The 14,173-nt window shown below is 52.2% G+C and overlaps 3 protein-coding genes and 1 pseudogene across 3 annotated transcripts; 1 reads left to right on the forward strand and 3 right to left on the reverse strand.

Annotated features, from left to right (window-relative positions):
• Window positions 1–3,779: 3,779 nt before the first annotated feature.
• On the reverse strand, window positions 3,780–6,169 carry SAPIO_CDS6409 (uncharacterized protein; the record flags this gene model as incomplete). Its single annotated transcript, XM_016788522.1, has 2 exons — window positions 3,780–4,002; window positions 4,074–6,169. The coding sequence occupies 2 exons, from the start codon at window positions 6,167–6,169 to the stop codon at window positions 3,780–3,782; spliced, it is 2,319 nt and encodes a 772-aa protein (XP_016641813.1).
• Window positions 6,170–6,689: 520 nt separating this feature from the next.
• Window positions 6,690–7,355, reverse strand: SAPIO_CDS6410 (uncharacterized protein; the record flags this gene model as incomplete). Its single annotated transcript, XM_016788523.1, has 3 exons — window positions 6,690–6,859; window positions 6,930–7,254; window positions 7,353–7,355. The coding sequence occupies 3 exons, from the start codon at window positions 7,353–7,355 to the stop codon at window positions 6,690–6,692; spliced, it is 498 nt and encodes a 165-aa protein (XP_016641814.1).
• Window positions 7,356–9,160: 1,805 nt separating this feature from the next.
• On the forward strand, window positions 9,161–10,503 carry SAPIO_CDS6411 (uncharacterized protein; the record flags this gene model as incomplete). Its single annotated transcript, XM_016788524.1, has 3 exons — window positions 9,161–9,174; window positions 9,241–10,083; window positions 10,383–10,503. The coding sequence occupies 3 exons, from the start codon at window positions 9,161–9,163 to the stop codon at window positions 10,501–10,503; spliced, it is 978 nt and encodes a 325-aa protein (XP_016641815.1).
• A 481-nt stretch (window positions 10,504–10,984) lies between these two features.
• Window positions 10,985–12,391, reverse strand: SAPIO_CDS6412 (annotated as a pseudogene; the record flags this gene model as incomplete).
• Between the last annotated feature and the right edge of the window lie 1,782 nt (window positions 12,392–14,173).

Consider the following 14,173-nt stretch of genomic DNA (forward strand, 5'->3'; position numbering starts at 1 on the left):
TCTATGGTTAAGACGGGGTGTAGTCTCAGTTCGCTTGGTTCGTCGAGACTTGACAGGACGTCCGTCTCGTCCAAGCCAAAGACGGGGCGAGATTTTTTTTTCTTTTTTAATCTCTTAGTTTCCTTTTAATTTCCTACTTTTTCCTCTAACGTTATTTTAATTTAATTAATTTATTTAATCCTGCCTCATTGAGGACATCTTGGGATCTCAAACTTACCTTGAACTGAATCCCATAGCTGTTTTAGCGTCTTTTCATGGTCTTGCTCCCGAAAATCCGACCCAAGGGGGATTGAAAGATATACCTTAGACTGGAGCATCTCAAGGCATGAAACGTCCAACAACCGAAGAGCGTTGGCTTGCAGTGCCTTAGTTATCTATATCGCTCCGATCTCCACTTCTCAGGAACTGCCAACAGCTTCGCCATCCGAAAACTGAGGCCGCTTGCGTCTGCTAGAGCGATTAAAAGGATGGCTCTTCAAACAGATATCGTTAAAACGTCGCCATTGACGATACAGCTCGCCAATGTTCTCGAAGGGCTTGTCGAGTTTTACACAGTCTTCGGCCAATCAACGTTACCATCATCTTAGGGCGCCTGCTCGACAAATGGCCCTGGGGGTATAATCTTCCCTCAATCCTGAGTAACCTTCCACGCTGAGTGGTTTTATTTCAATCGGCTCTTTGCCTTGTAAGGCCTTCTTGTGCCAGTCGGACTTGTTTGTATGATGGACTTCCTTGGGAGCTAAACAGAGGTCGCTCTTCGCGATTGCTGCACAGCACTGACGACAAACGCTCCCCTCGCCCTCTGCTCACTCGCAACTATCTTCCAGAAGGATATCTCTCGGTCAATAGCTTGTGCAACACCAACCTGAGAGCGTGTAGATGGACACTCTGTCGAGCCTTGGAGAAAGGTTCTCTTATGGCCGAGACCCGCTCCAGTCAGGATCCCGCGGAAGGCCTTGGGTGATAAGGTAGGAGGCCAGGTTGCCCGGACAACGATCTGCAGTGAGATATGGGGACAGAAACCGGGGACAAGACGAGGCGCAGGAGACAACTCCACAAGCCTGGAGCGCAAAATGCAAATTCTCCACTCTGCCATCTGTTAGCAGCCACTTTAGGCAGGGCTCCTCATTTCCACCATCCTCTTAGCGTAAAAAAACAGGAGAGATAATTCATCCATGACCTTGAAGTTGGTTGTCAAATTGGGATCATGGGAGGCGGAGTGAGGACCGCTTGTCCAGTAAGGATGGTAGATAGCACTATTTTTACCCCAAGTAGTTCTCTGTTTTGACAAAAGTCCCCTGCATAGAAAGCGTGGCGCAGCCCATGTTTAACCCCAACGATGATGTTAATTCGCGCGGACTGACTTGCAGCATCGAACTGTGGACAAAAAGGATGATACCTCAGCTCTTCAAATGTTCTGTCAATCCAGCCATTGCCCGGAAACATTGAATGCTCGACAGCACACTCTTTAACATCCACGCCTTCAGCTATGGAGCCCGTGAATCAGGCAAACTCGATCTCGGGTCGTCCGAAGACCCCATTGTCTTTAATGGATCTCCCGATTGATGTTCTTCGATTGGTGATAAGGAAGGCGGTCGAGTTTGATCCAGCCAGGACCGACAACTTGGCACGAATGCTTCGTCTTCGTCAGATAAACAGTGCGTTGGCTTGATCGCCGGAATCCAATTGTTCTCTCGGCCCCGAACGGTCGTTGAACAGCAATTTTCTGACATTTGTACGAGTCTAGGTTTATTTTCCACCGAGGTCATGTATACCATAGCCACGTCAAAGCTCCTCCTTTCGCTGTATGACACCGCGGAAATCAAAGCATACGCAGCTAAGGCAGCTCGGCATCGGTCACTCGGCGAATACTCCTCCCTATCGAAGATGGATATCAGCTATTTCCTAGCACGATATCTTATGGTGCTGCCGTCTCGTCATCTGCCACGGAACGCCAATCTCTTTACTCTCATCAACTCCGTGGTAGATACAATCATGACCGAGGGTGGACTAGACCCCAACGGCCCTGAACGGTATCAACTTATCCACAAGCTGTGCTAACAGGCGCTAAATACGGCACATCGGTCGAGAGTGTGTGATATCGCAACCTTAATCCAGTCTGAGATCTTAGATACGCTATTCCCAGCTACGCCAATTTTCCAGGACAAGCGTTTCGATACACTTGTTCTGGTCTCCCGCATTTACCTGAATTCCCCGGGCATAGAGGTCAAAGTGTTATTTATGGTAATCGAACTTGGTTATAAGAAATTCATGAAATTGCAGAAAAGACATGGAACCAAAGTCCCTTTTGAAGGTTCCATACCTCTCTTCGGGAGCTTTCTCGAAGCAGCGATTCGGGCAGACAATTTGGACTTGATTGTCACCCTGCTCAAGCATGATTTGTGCTCGATGGAAAAGAAAGCCGAACAACACACAGGATCATCACGGAAACATTCCCGCCAGTATTACCATTGGAGCTACGTCGCCTTGACAGTTCTGATGGGGAATTGTGACATGATCGAGCTACTGATGGAGAGGGCAAAGATACACAGAACGGTCAAGTCGAAATTGATACAGCTGGCTACATCCGTGGGAGACGAGCGCATTCTCGACATACTAATTACGACCTGGTATCCGATCAAACCTCCCGGAGAGCTCAATCCACACCAGCTGCGTGATTATGGCGAGGGGGTCGTGGAAGCCTGCGTTCCCGTGTTCGAGCAAGCTTGTGCGAACGGAAATACTCCCATGGTTGAGAAACTATTGAAGTATCCGCACATATTAGCTGATAATTCCTTCCTTTCTTTGGATGCGTGGAAAGAAGAGTCGGGGGATTTGAGAACCTTACGCGGGAAACTGACTGTCCGCAACGATGCCGAGACCCCAATCACCACGGCCGTGCGCAAGGGACACATCGAGATCGTCCGGCTCTTAATCCAGGCTGGAGCGGATCCCGAGGGAAACCGTAGGAGATACTATCTTTGGGACACGATTCCTTCCGTGGAAGCCGCGGCGTATCAGGCCGATTTAAACATGCTTCGCGTACTTGTCGAGGAAGGAAAGGTGTCGTCTCGCGACAAGGGCAGTTGGCTCTGCGTACTTCACAAGGTTAACCTAGCACGGGCAGAAATATCGCCTTTGTCTCCATCTAGAGACAGTAAGGACGTCGAGTTTTGGAAATATCTTATCGATGGAAAGCATGTGGACCTTGACACACTTTTGGAGGCGTCTAAGGGAAGCTCCATGTCCCACCTCGGGCCCGCAGAGAGAGAGGGTATCAGTGATCTTTTAACAAATGGGGTTTTGTCTGTGCTTTTGAAACAGGAAGAGATAGAGCGACCATAGATATCCCTGGGGACTGTAATAAACTGTTTCAATAATCTTCCTACATGGTCTCCGATATCAAAGTAGTAGCTCGCAGCCGGTGAATCCAATCCTGGCGACATCTGGATCCCCGGAGAGAAACCTACGACTCTGGAAGACAGACGAGGATTGATATCGAGGAGTCCTCATTGCTCAGATCTTTGATAGCGGGCACTGGAGGATGTTCTTTACCTGGAAGTATATCCTCAGGCTCGCACCATTGGACATTTTGAATGAAACTGAAAGAGAGATAAAGTAGGACACGGAACGGTCTCCCGCTTATGAGTACGTTGTAAGACGGTAACACTGGTTAGCGGCGTTGCCTAGAGGAGATAGTCTTCGAAGTTAAGGAAGGACATCAAAACGTCGATAGTTGATCTTATTTAGACACCATACGTAGCTGCTGCTTAGCATATTCATTCAATGCGGATTTCGTACTCTTTGGCATCCTCGAAGATCCTATTCTTCGCCGTCCTGAGCCCGACCCTCCGATAAGAATCTGGCCTGTCATGGCACTTCCTGAGCATCAGGCATGCCGCGCCAACACCCCTCATGCCATGTTCGACGACTGAGAACACACGTAACAGAATGAGTGGTTCTAATATGCTTGAGCTTTGGTCGGAAGGGTCATTGCGGCGCCTATAATAAACCAGTCCACGTTAGTATCAACATATTAACGGCCATCAGCGAAGTCCGCAAGAAACGCTTACACCCCAGGCTGTGCACTAAAATATGCAGAGTGCTCATGATCGGTGTCGAAGCCGACGACCCGTCCCATCGTTTCCATTCCAGACTCGACCTTATTCGTCGGCTCCCAAACATCACTCTTGATATCCTTGCAGATTTCAACGTCCTGCTCGGAACTCTCGCAGTATCCCCCTTCCCATCCATCGTAGATTGCTATTGATGCCCCCTGCGCTGTGTTATGGGCGATGGCGTTACCGCCCGGTGAGTATCGAGGGAACCGGAAGCTAACGGCCCGGCCGCGAAGCACAATGAAGCCGGAACTGACGTCTCCGAATATTTCGTCTCCTATGGCGTCGACTCCGGCGGTGACGACGTCTACCTCCTGCTTCCTCGCATATTCGGCCGTCTTGTATCGGACTCGACCGGCCAACGCAGCCCACGAGAAAGATGGTGCCACTGGCGGTCGAGCAGACGGAGAGCTCTGGGATTGTAATTGTGACGATTCGGGCTTTCCGCGTCGAGCCTTTCGGGCATCTAGACCCCTAGAGTTCTCCATGGTCCACATTAACCCTCTCGGCAGTGCCTCCTTCCACAACCCCGCCAGATATGTCCAGTCTGGCCTCTTGGCCTGGAAAAACCTGGCCAGGGAACCCAGTGCTGGGAGCACGTCCTCTTCGTAGGTGAAGGCTGTCCGCGAGTAATTTTCGACAAGCGCCTCCCATACCTGCATGAGGCGCTCATCGGCGTTTGCCGAGGCCGGTTCGATGCTTCTTCGCATACCGAGATGCTCCACTAGACTCTCATGCATCTTGGCGGCCTTCATGAGCTCGAAGCTATCAAGCATCTCCTTAAGCATAATGGCTAAATACGATTTGATCGTACCCTGTCGCGTCTTGGCCATGCCTGAGCACTCGCACCTTACGCCCTTGTTACACTCTAAGAAGTACTCGTAGCGCTTGAAGTGCAGAATGCGCTTGGCCATAAGACGCTCCTGGAAGCACCACCCGCGGAGTAGGATGGGATTTATGAATCTATGGTCCATGTCGACGGGACGCATGAGCCACTCGTGGTCGGGCGTGTCTCCGTGGTGGAAGAACTTGGAGTTGTGCATCTCGAGATTATAGTCGCGTGCCACGAAGCGGATGAGCCGACCTTTGTTGTCGTCTACGACGAAGTTATTTGCTTCGAACCGCGAGTGGAGGAACCCGTCGACGCTGCCGGCGGCATCTGACGCGGCGATTGTAACGTAGGATCCCTCGTAGATGGAGCCCATCTTTGCCGCCTCTCTCCTCCAGTCGTCCGCATCGTCTTGTACGATGCACAGAGAGTCGATCCAGATGTACTTCTGGTTCAGGTATCTCGTGACGGTGCAGGCGTCCTTGAATGACTGCGGAAGATCCTCCCATTGAAACTCCACGTCTCCAGTTCCGTGGCGCTTCAGTAGCTTGAGCAGAGGGAATTTGCCCCAGCAATGAGATAGGGCCGTGTACTCCGGTTTGGAATCAGGTGGCAACGCAACCACTTTAACTGGCAATCCGTTTTCGGGCGGCACTTCCACGAGCCTTGCTGGTAGGACTGGTGTAGTCGGGGGCCGACAGTCAGCGTGGTCTCGGATGCACTCGTTGATAGCTAGTACGATGGCCTCATAGGGCTCCCGCGAGTCTATCCTAGAATGCCTGTGACGTCCCTTCTTAGGCGTGGGAAACCCCATGAATCCCAGTGCCGATTCCTCCGCCGGGAGTATCTCCAGACACGCCAAGGACCTCGACATAACGACGGACGACGGCAAGAACTTCAGTCGAATATCGCAGTCATCTCCTGGACAGAGATAAAAGTAGGCCTGGGCGAGGACCTGACATCGTTGGCAGCCGGACGATGCCGTCTCCAAGAGGCGCTCGAGCGAGATCGTGTGGTCGTAGAGAGAGTATCGCTCCGAGTACGCCGTCATGCATCCTGGCAGGTTGGAGACGTCAAAGTTGACGCAGGTCTTGCAGCAGACCCTCCCGGCGTGGGATGCCCGGGCGGTGACGCCTGCGAGCCAGTCACCGAGGGTCGTCATCCGTCCTCCCTGCCTGGGGCATGTCTGGCCTTGCCACTGTAACATTTCCTCATTGTACATGTTGGGTTGCTCGTATTATAATGATGAGCATAAGCGGGCAGAAGTAAAGGTCTGAGTGGGAGTGTGGTTCGGACTGCCGCCATCCCTCATCACCAGTTTTTTAGACGAGGGGGAAGCGCTAGGTGGTCATGGAATGATTTCGATACCCCTCATTGAGCGAGGGACTGCGCCTCGCTTTTTCCACTTTTTTGGGCCGCCCATGCTGCAGGCAGGCCAGCTGAACAGAATGTCCAGATCGGGCTTCTTGGCGTTTTCATGCCCTGGAGATTCTTCAAAACTGGGACGTGTTCGTACATTCGAAGCACAGAGAGAGAAAAACAGGACCGTATTGTACCATTAATTGTTCTGCCGCCTGCGGTACATGAGTCCACCAATGCATAAGCCTTCTAATGTCACAAACTTAATATATGCGCCGTCGGGTGCTGAGGTTGAGAAGAGCCTCAACCAGCGCCTGGTTCAATGGCTAATGAGTCCTTTAATGTCCCTGGGGTCTTGGATCACCTGGGTGAAATCCTCCTAATCAGAAAGTCAGACGACGGTTACTGCTAATTAGATCCCCCATGTTCCTCTGCACGGCCTCGAAGCGCATGAATCCGCAAGACTCGCTCTCCAAATGGTTAATGGTGCTGGCAAGAGTTTTGAAATCCAAGCCGCAACCGCGATTAGGACAATGGTACAGATTCTGCTGGTCTGCCATGAAAAATCCTCCGAGTTAGCTCACAGGGAATCGCAGAGTACATACGATTTTTGAAAAACTTACGAGCGGGCGAGTTGACGTGCTGATTGAGGCTCTGAAGGCGATCGAACTCGCGATGGCAGAAATAGCATTCAAACCCATATCCGTTCCAGGACCGATCGGTAACCGTGTACTGGCTAGGTCCATTCCACTCAAGTAGCTTCTTTGTGATGGAACCTTGGGGGTCCCTGGACCGGACGGCTCGGTAGATCTTCTCTCTGTCTAAGTTGGGTGCTTCAGGACAGCTGCCTGACTCGAGGTGATGAGTGACGCCGGTGGCTGAGACGAAAGACCTCTGACAAAAGGGACACGAGATCTGGTCGCCCCGATGGACGCGCGAGTTGAGATGCTACACGTCATTGTGAAAGGAATGATGTTAGATATTCTGAGGCGCCTTTCCCGATGGCTGACGAGCGAGGGAAGATGAGGAAAGGAAGCAGAACAAACCATCTTGATATTGTTGTGGCTCTGAAACTGCCGATTACAGTCGGCGCAATAGAAATGATCCTCAATCTCATGAGCCTCGCAGTCTTCCATCGTCGGCCAGGCTTCTTCGCAAATGGAACACTCGAATTCGAAATGGTTGAGTGCGTTCATGTGCTGATCGCAAGCCCTCTGGCTCCCAAACCATCTGGGACAACTGGCGCATTCGAACTTGGGCGGCTGATGGCCTGTGGAACGGCAATGATTCTCCCGCGCTCGCAGACCAGCAGGGAAGGCCCTGTCACAGGTCCCGCACACATAGTAATCTTCCACAACCATTTTCCGACGATAGAGGACGGGAAGGACTCTAGCTGTCTGGTGTGCCCAGTGTTACTCTTTTCCCTTCTGAGAGGAAAGGATGACTCGGAAGCACAATGGAGGGCTCACACGGGTGCCGATAATCAGAATCAAAGGGACCAGGGCGAGAAAAGAAGAGGTGAGAAAGGGGATTGAATTCTCGGTCTGTTTGTGTTTAGGTTCACGGTCAGGAACAAGGCGGAGAGTGGAGTTGTGATTCAGACACCTCAGCTGTCACTGCGTGCTTCCACCTATGTCGTCCAATGAATTACCTTGGGAGGTCTTGCTCCAGTGGAGCCACGTCGTGAATGGAAACGACAAATTGCGGGCAGGCGCTCCCCGTGAGACATACGAATCTTGAAGTGACCACGAAGGTACGGCCAATCAATCCTTTCAAAACAAGCGTATGGGCTGCAATACTTGTCGAGGGTCAATGGAAGGAGCCATGCTTGGATTGGCTCAAAAAAAGAGGGGGAAATGTCTGGAAAGCACTTCCTTATGCTTGGTGTATTCGAATGGATTCCACGTCTCGAACCCCAGCATTGGAGAAACGTTGTTTTGCAAGGGCGGTCTCGGATTTCTGGGATGGTGAAACAGAGTCCCAAGCGTCAGCTAATCCTTGGGCCTACTACGGGCGCGCTGGACTTGTTCCGACAGTAGAAATGATTCTGGGGCCGCTAAGCCCCAAAGGAAGGACGGAAATGGGATCGGGGGAAATGCATTTGAGAGGACGTAGAGGCTTGTCCAGTTCCCATAACGATAGCCCTTATCTATAGATTGTCCGCGAAGTGGACACTCGGATACGGCCCGGGTTGACTCAACCTCCATTCCGTCTCCAGTGAGCTTTCTTGGCCTAGATGGTTCCCTGTTCCCTGTTTTAGTAGTGTTGGCAGCCGTCGCCGCATTCACGAATGAGCCCAACGGCCGAGGGGCTGGCGTGTGGTTACGGTGTTACGCGCAGAGAAATGGGATTCCATTGCTTCGCTAAACTTAAGTGAAGCTAAGTCCCTCGTGAGAGAAGCCAAGGACAAAAGGGACAGAACAAGTTAGAATTTAACACGTATTTACTTGATCTATGAGCCGCGACCGCATCCCGGAGCCTTTGATGAATTTAAACATATGTACGAAGTAATATGTTGATGAAATCCGGGGAAACACAACTTGTGAAGAATGAGATTCAAAGTCGGGGGCATAAGTATTACATGACCACCGAACCCCTACTAGACTGCAGCGTTGAGGACTTGGTGGCGTCTGGCATAGCCCCCAGAGCCTGGTCATTCTTGGTCGTGCTGGTCCAATCGATTGATAAATGGTGGAATGATGTATTTCGCCTGCTTAAGATTAAGTATCCTGGGCTTGGACACCACAGGTTTGAATTCTACATTCTGCCCTTACTCTTCCCATCTTTTTTCTTCTCATCAAGTGACGGTAATATCGTCCTCACTGCGAGCCTTCCTACGACTTTGCAATTCGCAATGGCGACATATCAGTACTCTACATTGGGTTAAGACGAATTCAGGCTTCTCAAAATCGATCATGAAAACGGCCGCGCCAGATATAGTCTACAGGCATTTCCTCGGGCCAATTGTCCACCTTACGCCGCGCTCTCCTACGTCTGGGGCACCTCGGCGCCATCTGCCCGTCTTGGATTGGACAGCGGAGAAATCCCAATCACACCGGAGCTCCGAGCCATCCTCGACCGCATCGCAGGAACGCCGTCTTTGCTCGAGCCAGCATGGCTCTGGATCGACGCCATCTGCATAAACCAGGCAGACATCCAAGAAAAATCCGTACAGATTCCCAAGATGGGAGAGATATACAACGGCGCCTTGACAGTAACGATCTGGCTCGGCGACGCGGACAAGGCTACCACGGATGCTATCCAAGGCATCGAAGACTTCCGCTTCCTGATGGCTCTCACTAGCACGGCCCCGGTGCCTGGAACCATCCCAGACGCGAATGACCCCATGTGGAAAGCTGCCGAGGAACTCTTCTGCCGGCCTTGGTTCGGGCGCGCGTGGGTTGCCCAAGAGGTATTGCTTGCCAGGAAATGTCGCGTCGTCTTCGGCCAGCGCGTCATTCCCTGGGAGGTTATTCTGAGATACTGGGCCTACATGGAACTGGGAAGACACGACTTTGTGGTATCTCAGAGACACAGAATTGGCCACGACACCATATCCCCGTTCGACATGATTCTGGCTGCCAGCTCGGCCAAGGGAGGGGAGAGGTGGTCGAGCGTGATTAACCAGAACAACCTCGAGTGGGCATTCCGTCCCCAATACCACGTTGTTGGCCTTTTGGACCTCATCCGCCGGCGAGCCTGCAAGGAGGGACACGACAAGGCGTACAGTTTACTCGGTCTGTTACCCGAGGAAATTCGGAGTAAAATCCCCATCAGGTACGACGCGCCTTGAGAGGAAGCGTACATCTCCTTTGCCAAAGTCCTCCTCGAGCAACCAGGGTTCCACGTCCTCACCCTGGCCCCTTCGGTCTCTAGGTTACCAGGCCTCCCATCGTAGTGCCCCAACCTCAATTCTCCGGGCACCATGATGCCGCACTGGCATCATTTCACCGCGGGAGGTGTGAAAGACGACAGCGTCCCAACTCCCCACTTCGAGGTGGACTCCTCGAATGCTCTTCGCGTGCCGGGAATTTTTGTCGATACCATCAAGGCCATCGACCCTCTCCCAAACCTAGGCCCGCTACTCGACAACGAGGAGAAGCCAAAGAAATGCTCCGCTTTCTCGAGTCACACGGCGCATATCTCGGCGTCCTTCTTACCTTGGCCGGCGGGGTCGACCGCAACGGCACGAGGTAGAGGTTGTCCGACCTCCAACACGACCTTGAGGAGACGAAGGATTATCTTTTAGAATACATCAAGGGAAGTAGGGTTTGGGGGGCCAATACGCCATTGACGGCGGCTCTTCTCCAGGCATGGCGTGGTGCTACGCGATTCACGACGGAGAACGGGCATTTGGGCCTCGGACCTGATGCGCTTCGTCGGGGGGACCGCGTCGCGATTTTCTTTCCGTTTGTGGTTCGTGAAACCGGCTCAGTGGGGGATTTTGAACTTGTCGGGCCCGCGTACATTCATAAGTACAGGGACGGGAAATTCTTTCAGGCACAGGATCCATCAGAGACAAACGAGATTATCCGTATTATTTGATGGGGTTGGGGGCATATTATTTTTTTTCTAGTTAGACTAATGATACATGGCTAACAACCACACGACAAGATCCCTCCTCCTCTTTACGTGAGCACTCGGCGGAGCCCTGGATCGGCTTGGGCTAGGCAGACTCTTAGCTGTTCCACGGCAAGGGGCAGCACAGGTTCCGTCTCTCTGGTACAACCGGTTCGTGAGGCAGAGCAGCCCAGGCAGCCAGCATCACCTCCGCTGCGTCCCACTGCTCGCCCGTATACAAACCCTCCAGGAGAAACCGCACAAGCCGCCTCGCCAATTGGTATGCAGGCTCGTAGGCAAACCGCATGTAGGTCGGGCCTGCGGCCTCCTCGAACAATTGTTTCAGCTTTTGCCTCAGCTCTCGCTCTTCGGGGTCAAGCGACGGGTTGACTTCGTATGTCATTTCCCACTCGGGTGTCTCCACGTCCTTCGCCGTGGGGTCCTGCTCCCTCTTCAGCCGTTCTTCTTCTTCTTCTTCTTCACGGGTGCGGCCCCAGAGCCAGACAGGCGGAGAACACGCCATGAAACTTGGGCCGATAATGGCGCTGTCCCAGTCCAAAACGGCTGAGATTAGTGGCCTCCCCGTACCGCAACGTGTCATATCCACAAGGATGTTCCGAGGAGCGAAGTCGAGGTGAGCAAGCGTATAGTGTAGGTTACGAAAATACCCCGCCCTGCTCAATTCAATTGTCATGCTGCGGAACTTGGAGAGCATTTCCACCTTACCGACAAATTTTTTACGGTCCGTGATCTCCTTTTTATCCCAGGCCAGAATAGCGTCATCAATCAGGTCCTCCACGACCTCCTCTTCACGCTGTCTATTGGAGCGTCTGAATGGCTTGCCAGATGATTGGCGGAAGGGGATGACGTGGATTGGATCCTTGAGGGTTTTCCCGCCCTCTGGGAGTGCAAGCTTGCCGCCGCTGTCGCTCCGGGTAGCCAACATCTGCCGGACGAGGCTCCCGAGTTCTTTGGCAAGTTGGCATTTGTCCTCAGGGCTGAGTTCCGACAAGACCCAGTGCAGCGACGTCCCCTTGACGCGGTTTTGGATCATATAGGGAGACCCGATTTCGTTCTTGTTCGATCCATCAAACATGATCACGTTCGGCGCCGGTATTTTGGTGTGTCGTCGGACAAAGAGGTTGGCGGCGACATTGTCGATAACATCTTCTTCGGGGAATCGCGGAATTCGGAGGATATAAGGTATTTCTCGGGTTTTTCCTTCGGCCCATCCGGAGAAGGGGAAGAGTCGATCGAAGATTCGTTTGATTAGTCGAGGCTTCTCTCGATATTGTCGCGTCAGCCCGATGACACGGTTGTATCCGCCGCCTAGCATACGTTCCACCGTGATGTCTTGTTCGTCTGCATCTTTCCAGACTTGTTTTTGGGCGAGGAGATGGGCCTTGTGCTGAAAAGTTGCAAACGGCTCTTCCTCATAGTAGATGACTGAGGAGGTCTCTGACACCGCATCGGAAGCTGAAGACTTGCGGGGAGTGCCCTCAGTAGTATCCACGGTATTCGCCATCTTTCTTCGGCCTTCTTGTTTTCCGGCTCGATGGTACGGACAGAAGGGAAGCGTCGACATCAAGTTGAGTTGGAATCAAGAGGATATAACAGGACCTGGACTTCGTTTCTAGGCTGATTGGAAAGACCAACAGTGGCTCTTAGTTATTCCGGATCCGGTCGATGTGTTTGAAGGGTGAGTTAACAACTTTGCCCTCAACAGCTCATTTTGCATTCCATTTACCTGTTTGGAACGAGCACGGCTTTGTTTGCAGCGCATGGGGCAAGCAAACTTCGGCTTCTTGCTCATTTCGGTCTGGAATTGAGGTTGCAGCTCCACTGGAGCAAGATGCAACCAGTACCCGATCAGGCAGCAGATATGGAGGCTTTTGTTATTGCCGCTCGCAAATCTTTCGCGAGGCGGATAATAGAACATTCGCTAGTCTTCGTTTCCGGGCAAGTCCCATGACCCCACAACATTCCTTTCCTCTGCATTCCTCTGCATTCCTTTACATGGGTGTGCTTGTGCAGGCAATCACGCCAGAGAGTGCGGCGTGAGTACCTTTAAGCCGCACCGTCCCTAGAGTTCCAGGGTAGTGCACGCGCCTTGTCTTGCCACCAAGTAAAGGTGCTCTTTCACCGCTGTAGTCTAAGTTTATCATTGGCCGAAGACCACGACCGCCCCATCCTTTGAGTTGATCCCCAATGTTGAAAATGGATTCGTTAATTGGCTTGGAAGACTTGGCTGCCGTGGTTGAAACCCCATTGCTTAAGTTGCCTGAAAGACCCGGTGCTTGATCTTGAAAACTACACCTCCTTATTTTCTTTGAGCTGAGAGAAGACGAAACGGCAACCGCATCATCATGTTACCACGAAATGAATCAAAGCATTCACAGGCACTTGAGCATGGCGGGCACGTATTTAAATAAGCAACGGATGAAGTTGGATGGTCAAGATGGGAGAAATGGGAGAAATGTGAGAAACTTCATTCTGTCAACCCTCCTCTCGTATTGAACCCAGCCCCTGATTGTTATACGGCTTTCCACTTCAGACACCGCCATGGCGAAGTTTTTCTCGACAACCGTCCATCATTGCCCGGAACGGTCTAAGGGCAATTGCAGAAAGGGCACAAATCCAACACGTTGCTCGGCGCATCAGACTTTCTGCTCCGACCACCATGAGGTATTTCTGAGAGAGGAGGGGTGTAGGCTGTGCCGCCTTGAAGCCGAGAGCGAGGCAAGGGCAAAGGAAGCAATGGAACGGGAAACATGCAAATACCATAACGACATCACGCACTCCAAAGCGTCCACCTGCCCTAAATGCGACGAGGAGAAAAAAGCCTGCCCCCAACACTCTGACAGGTGCCAACCCAAGTTTGGAATAGGTCGCTGGTTCTGCTCAAGGCATCAAGCCCAGTGCAAGGAGCATCCCACAGAACCCTATGAGATGAACAGGAGGCGCGTTCCCTGTCACGCCTGTCGATCCGAGAAGACTATCCAGGCACGTGCCCGCGGCAATCGAACCATCTCGATCCCGATTCCCGCCAAACGCGCGCCCCATATGCCTGTGTCCGGCGACGAATGCGGGATTGGACACGACGGAAAGGGAGATGACTCTGTCGATGGAGTGTCACAGAGCGAAGCCGCAGAAATGGGTAAACCATGATTTACCCGTGGCGGCTCAAGGAGCGAGTGAGAGAAGTACTCGCCTGAGACTGGATCTAAGTGTTGAGGCGATGTCTATTGTTTGGAACTTTTGATTGCACCTTGAACCAGGCTGTTTTGTTTGGCTCTGCACAGATTGA

Source organism: Scedosporium apiospermum (assembly GCF_000732125.1).
Source record: "Scedosporium apiospermum strain IHEM 14462 chromosome Unknown SEQ_SAPIO_0103, whole genome shotgun sequence".
In the NCBI taxonomy this organism is placed as follows: Eukaryota; Fungi; Ascomycota; class Sordariomycetes; order Microascales; family Microascaceae; genus Scedosporium; species Scedosporium apiospermum.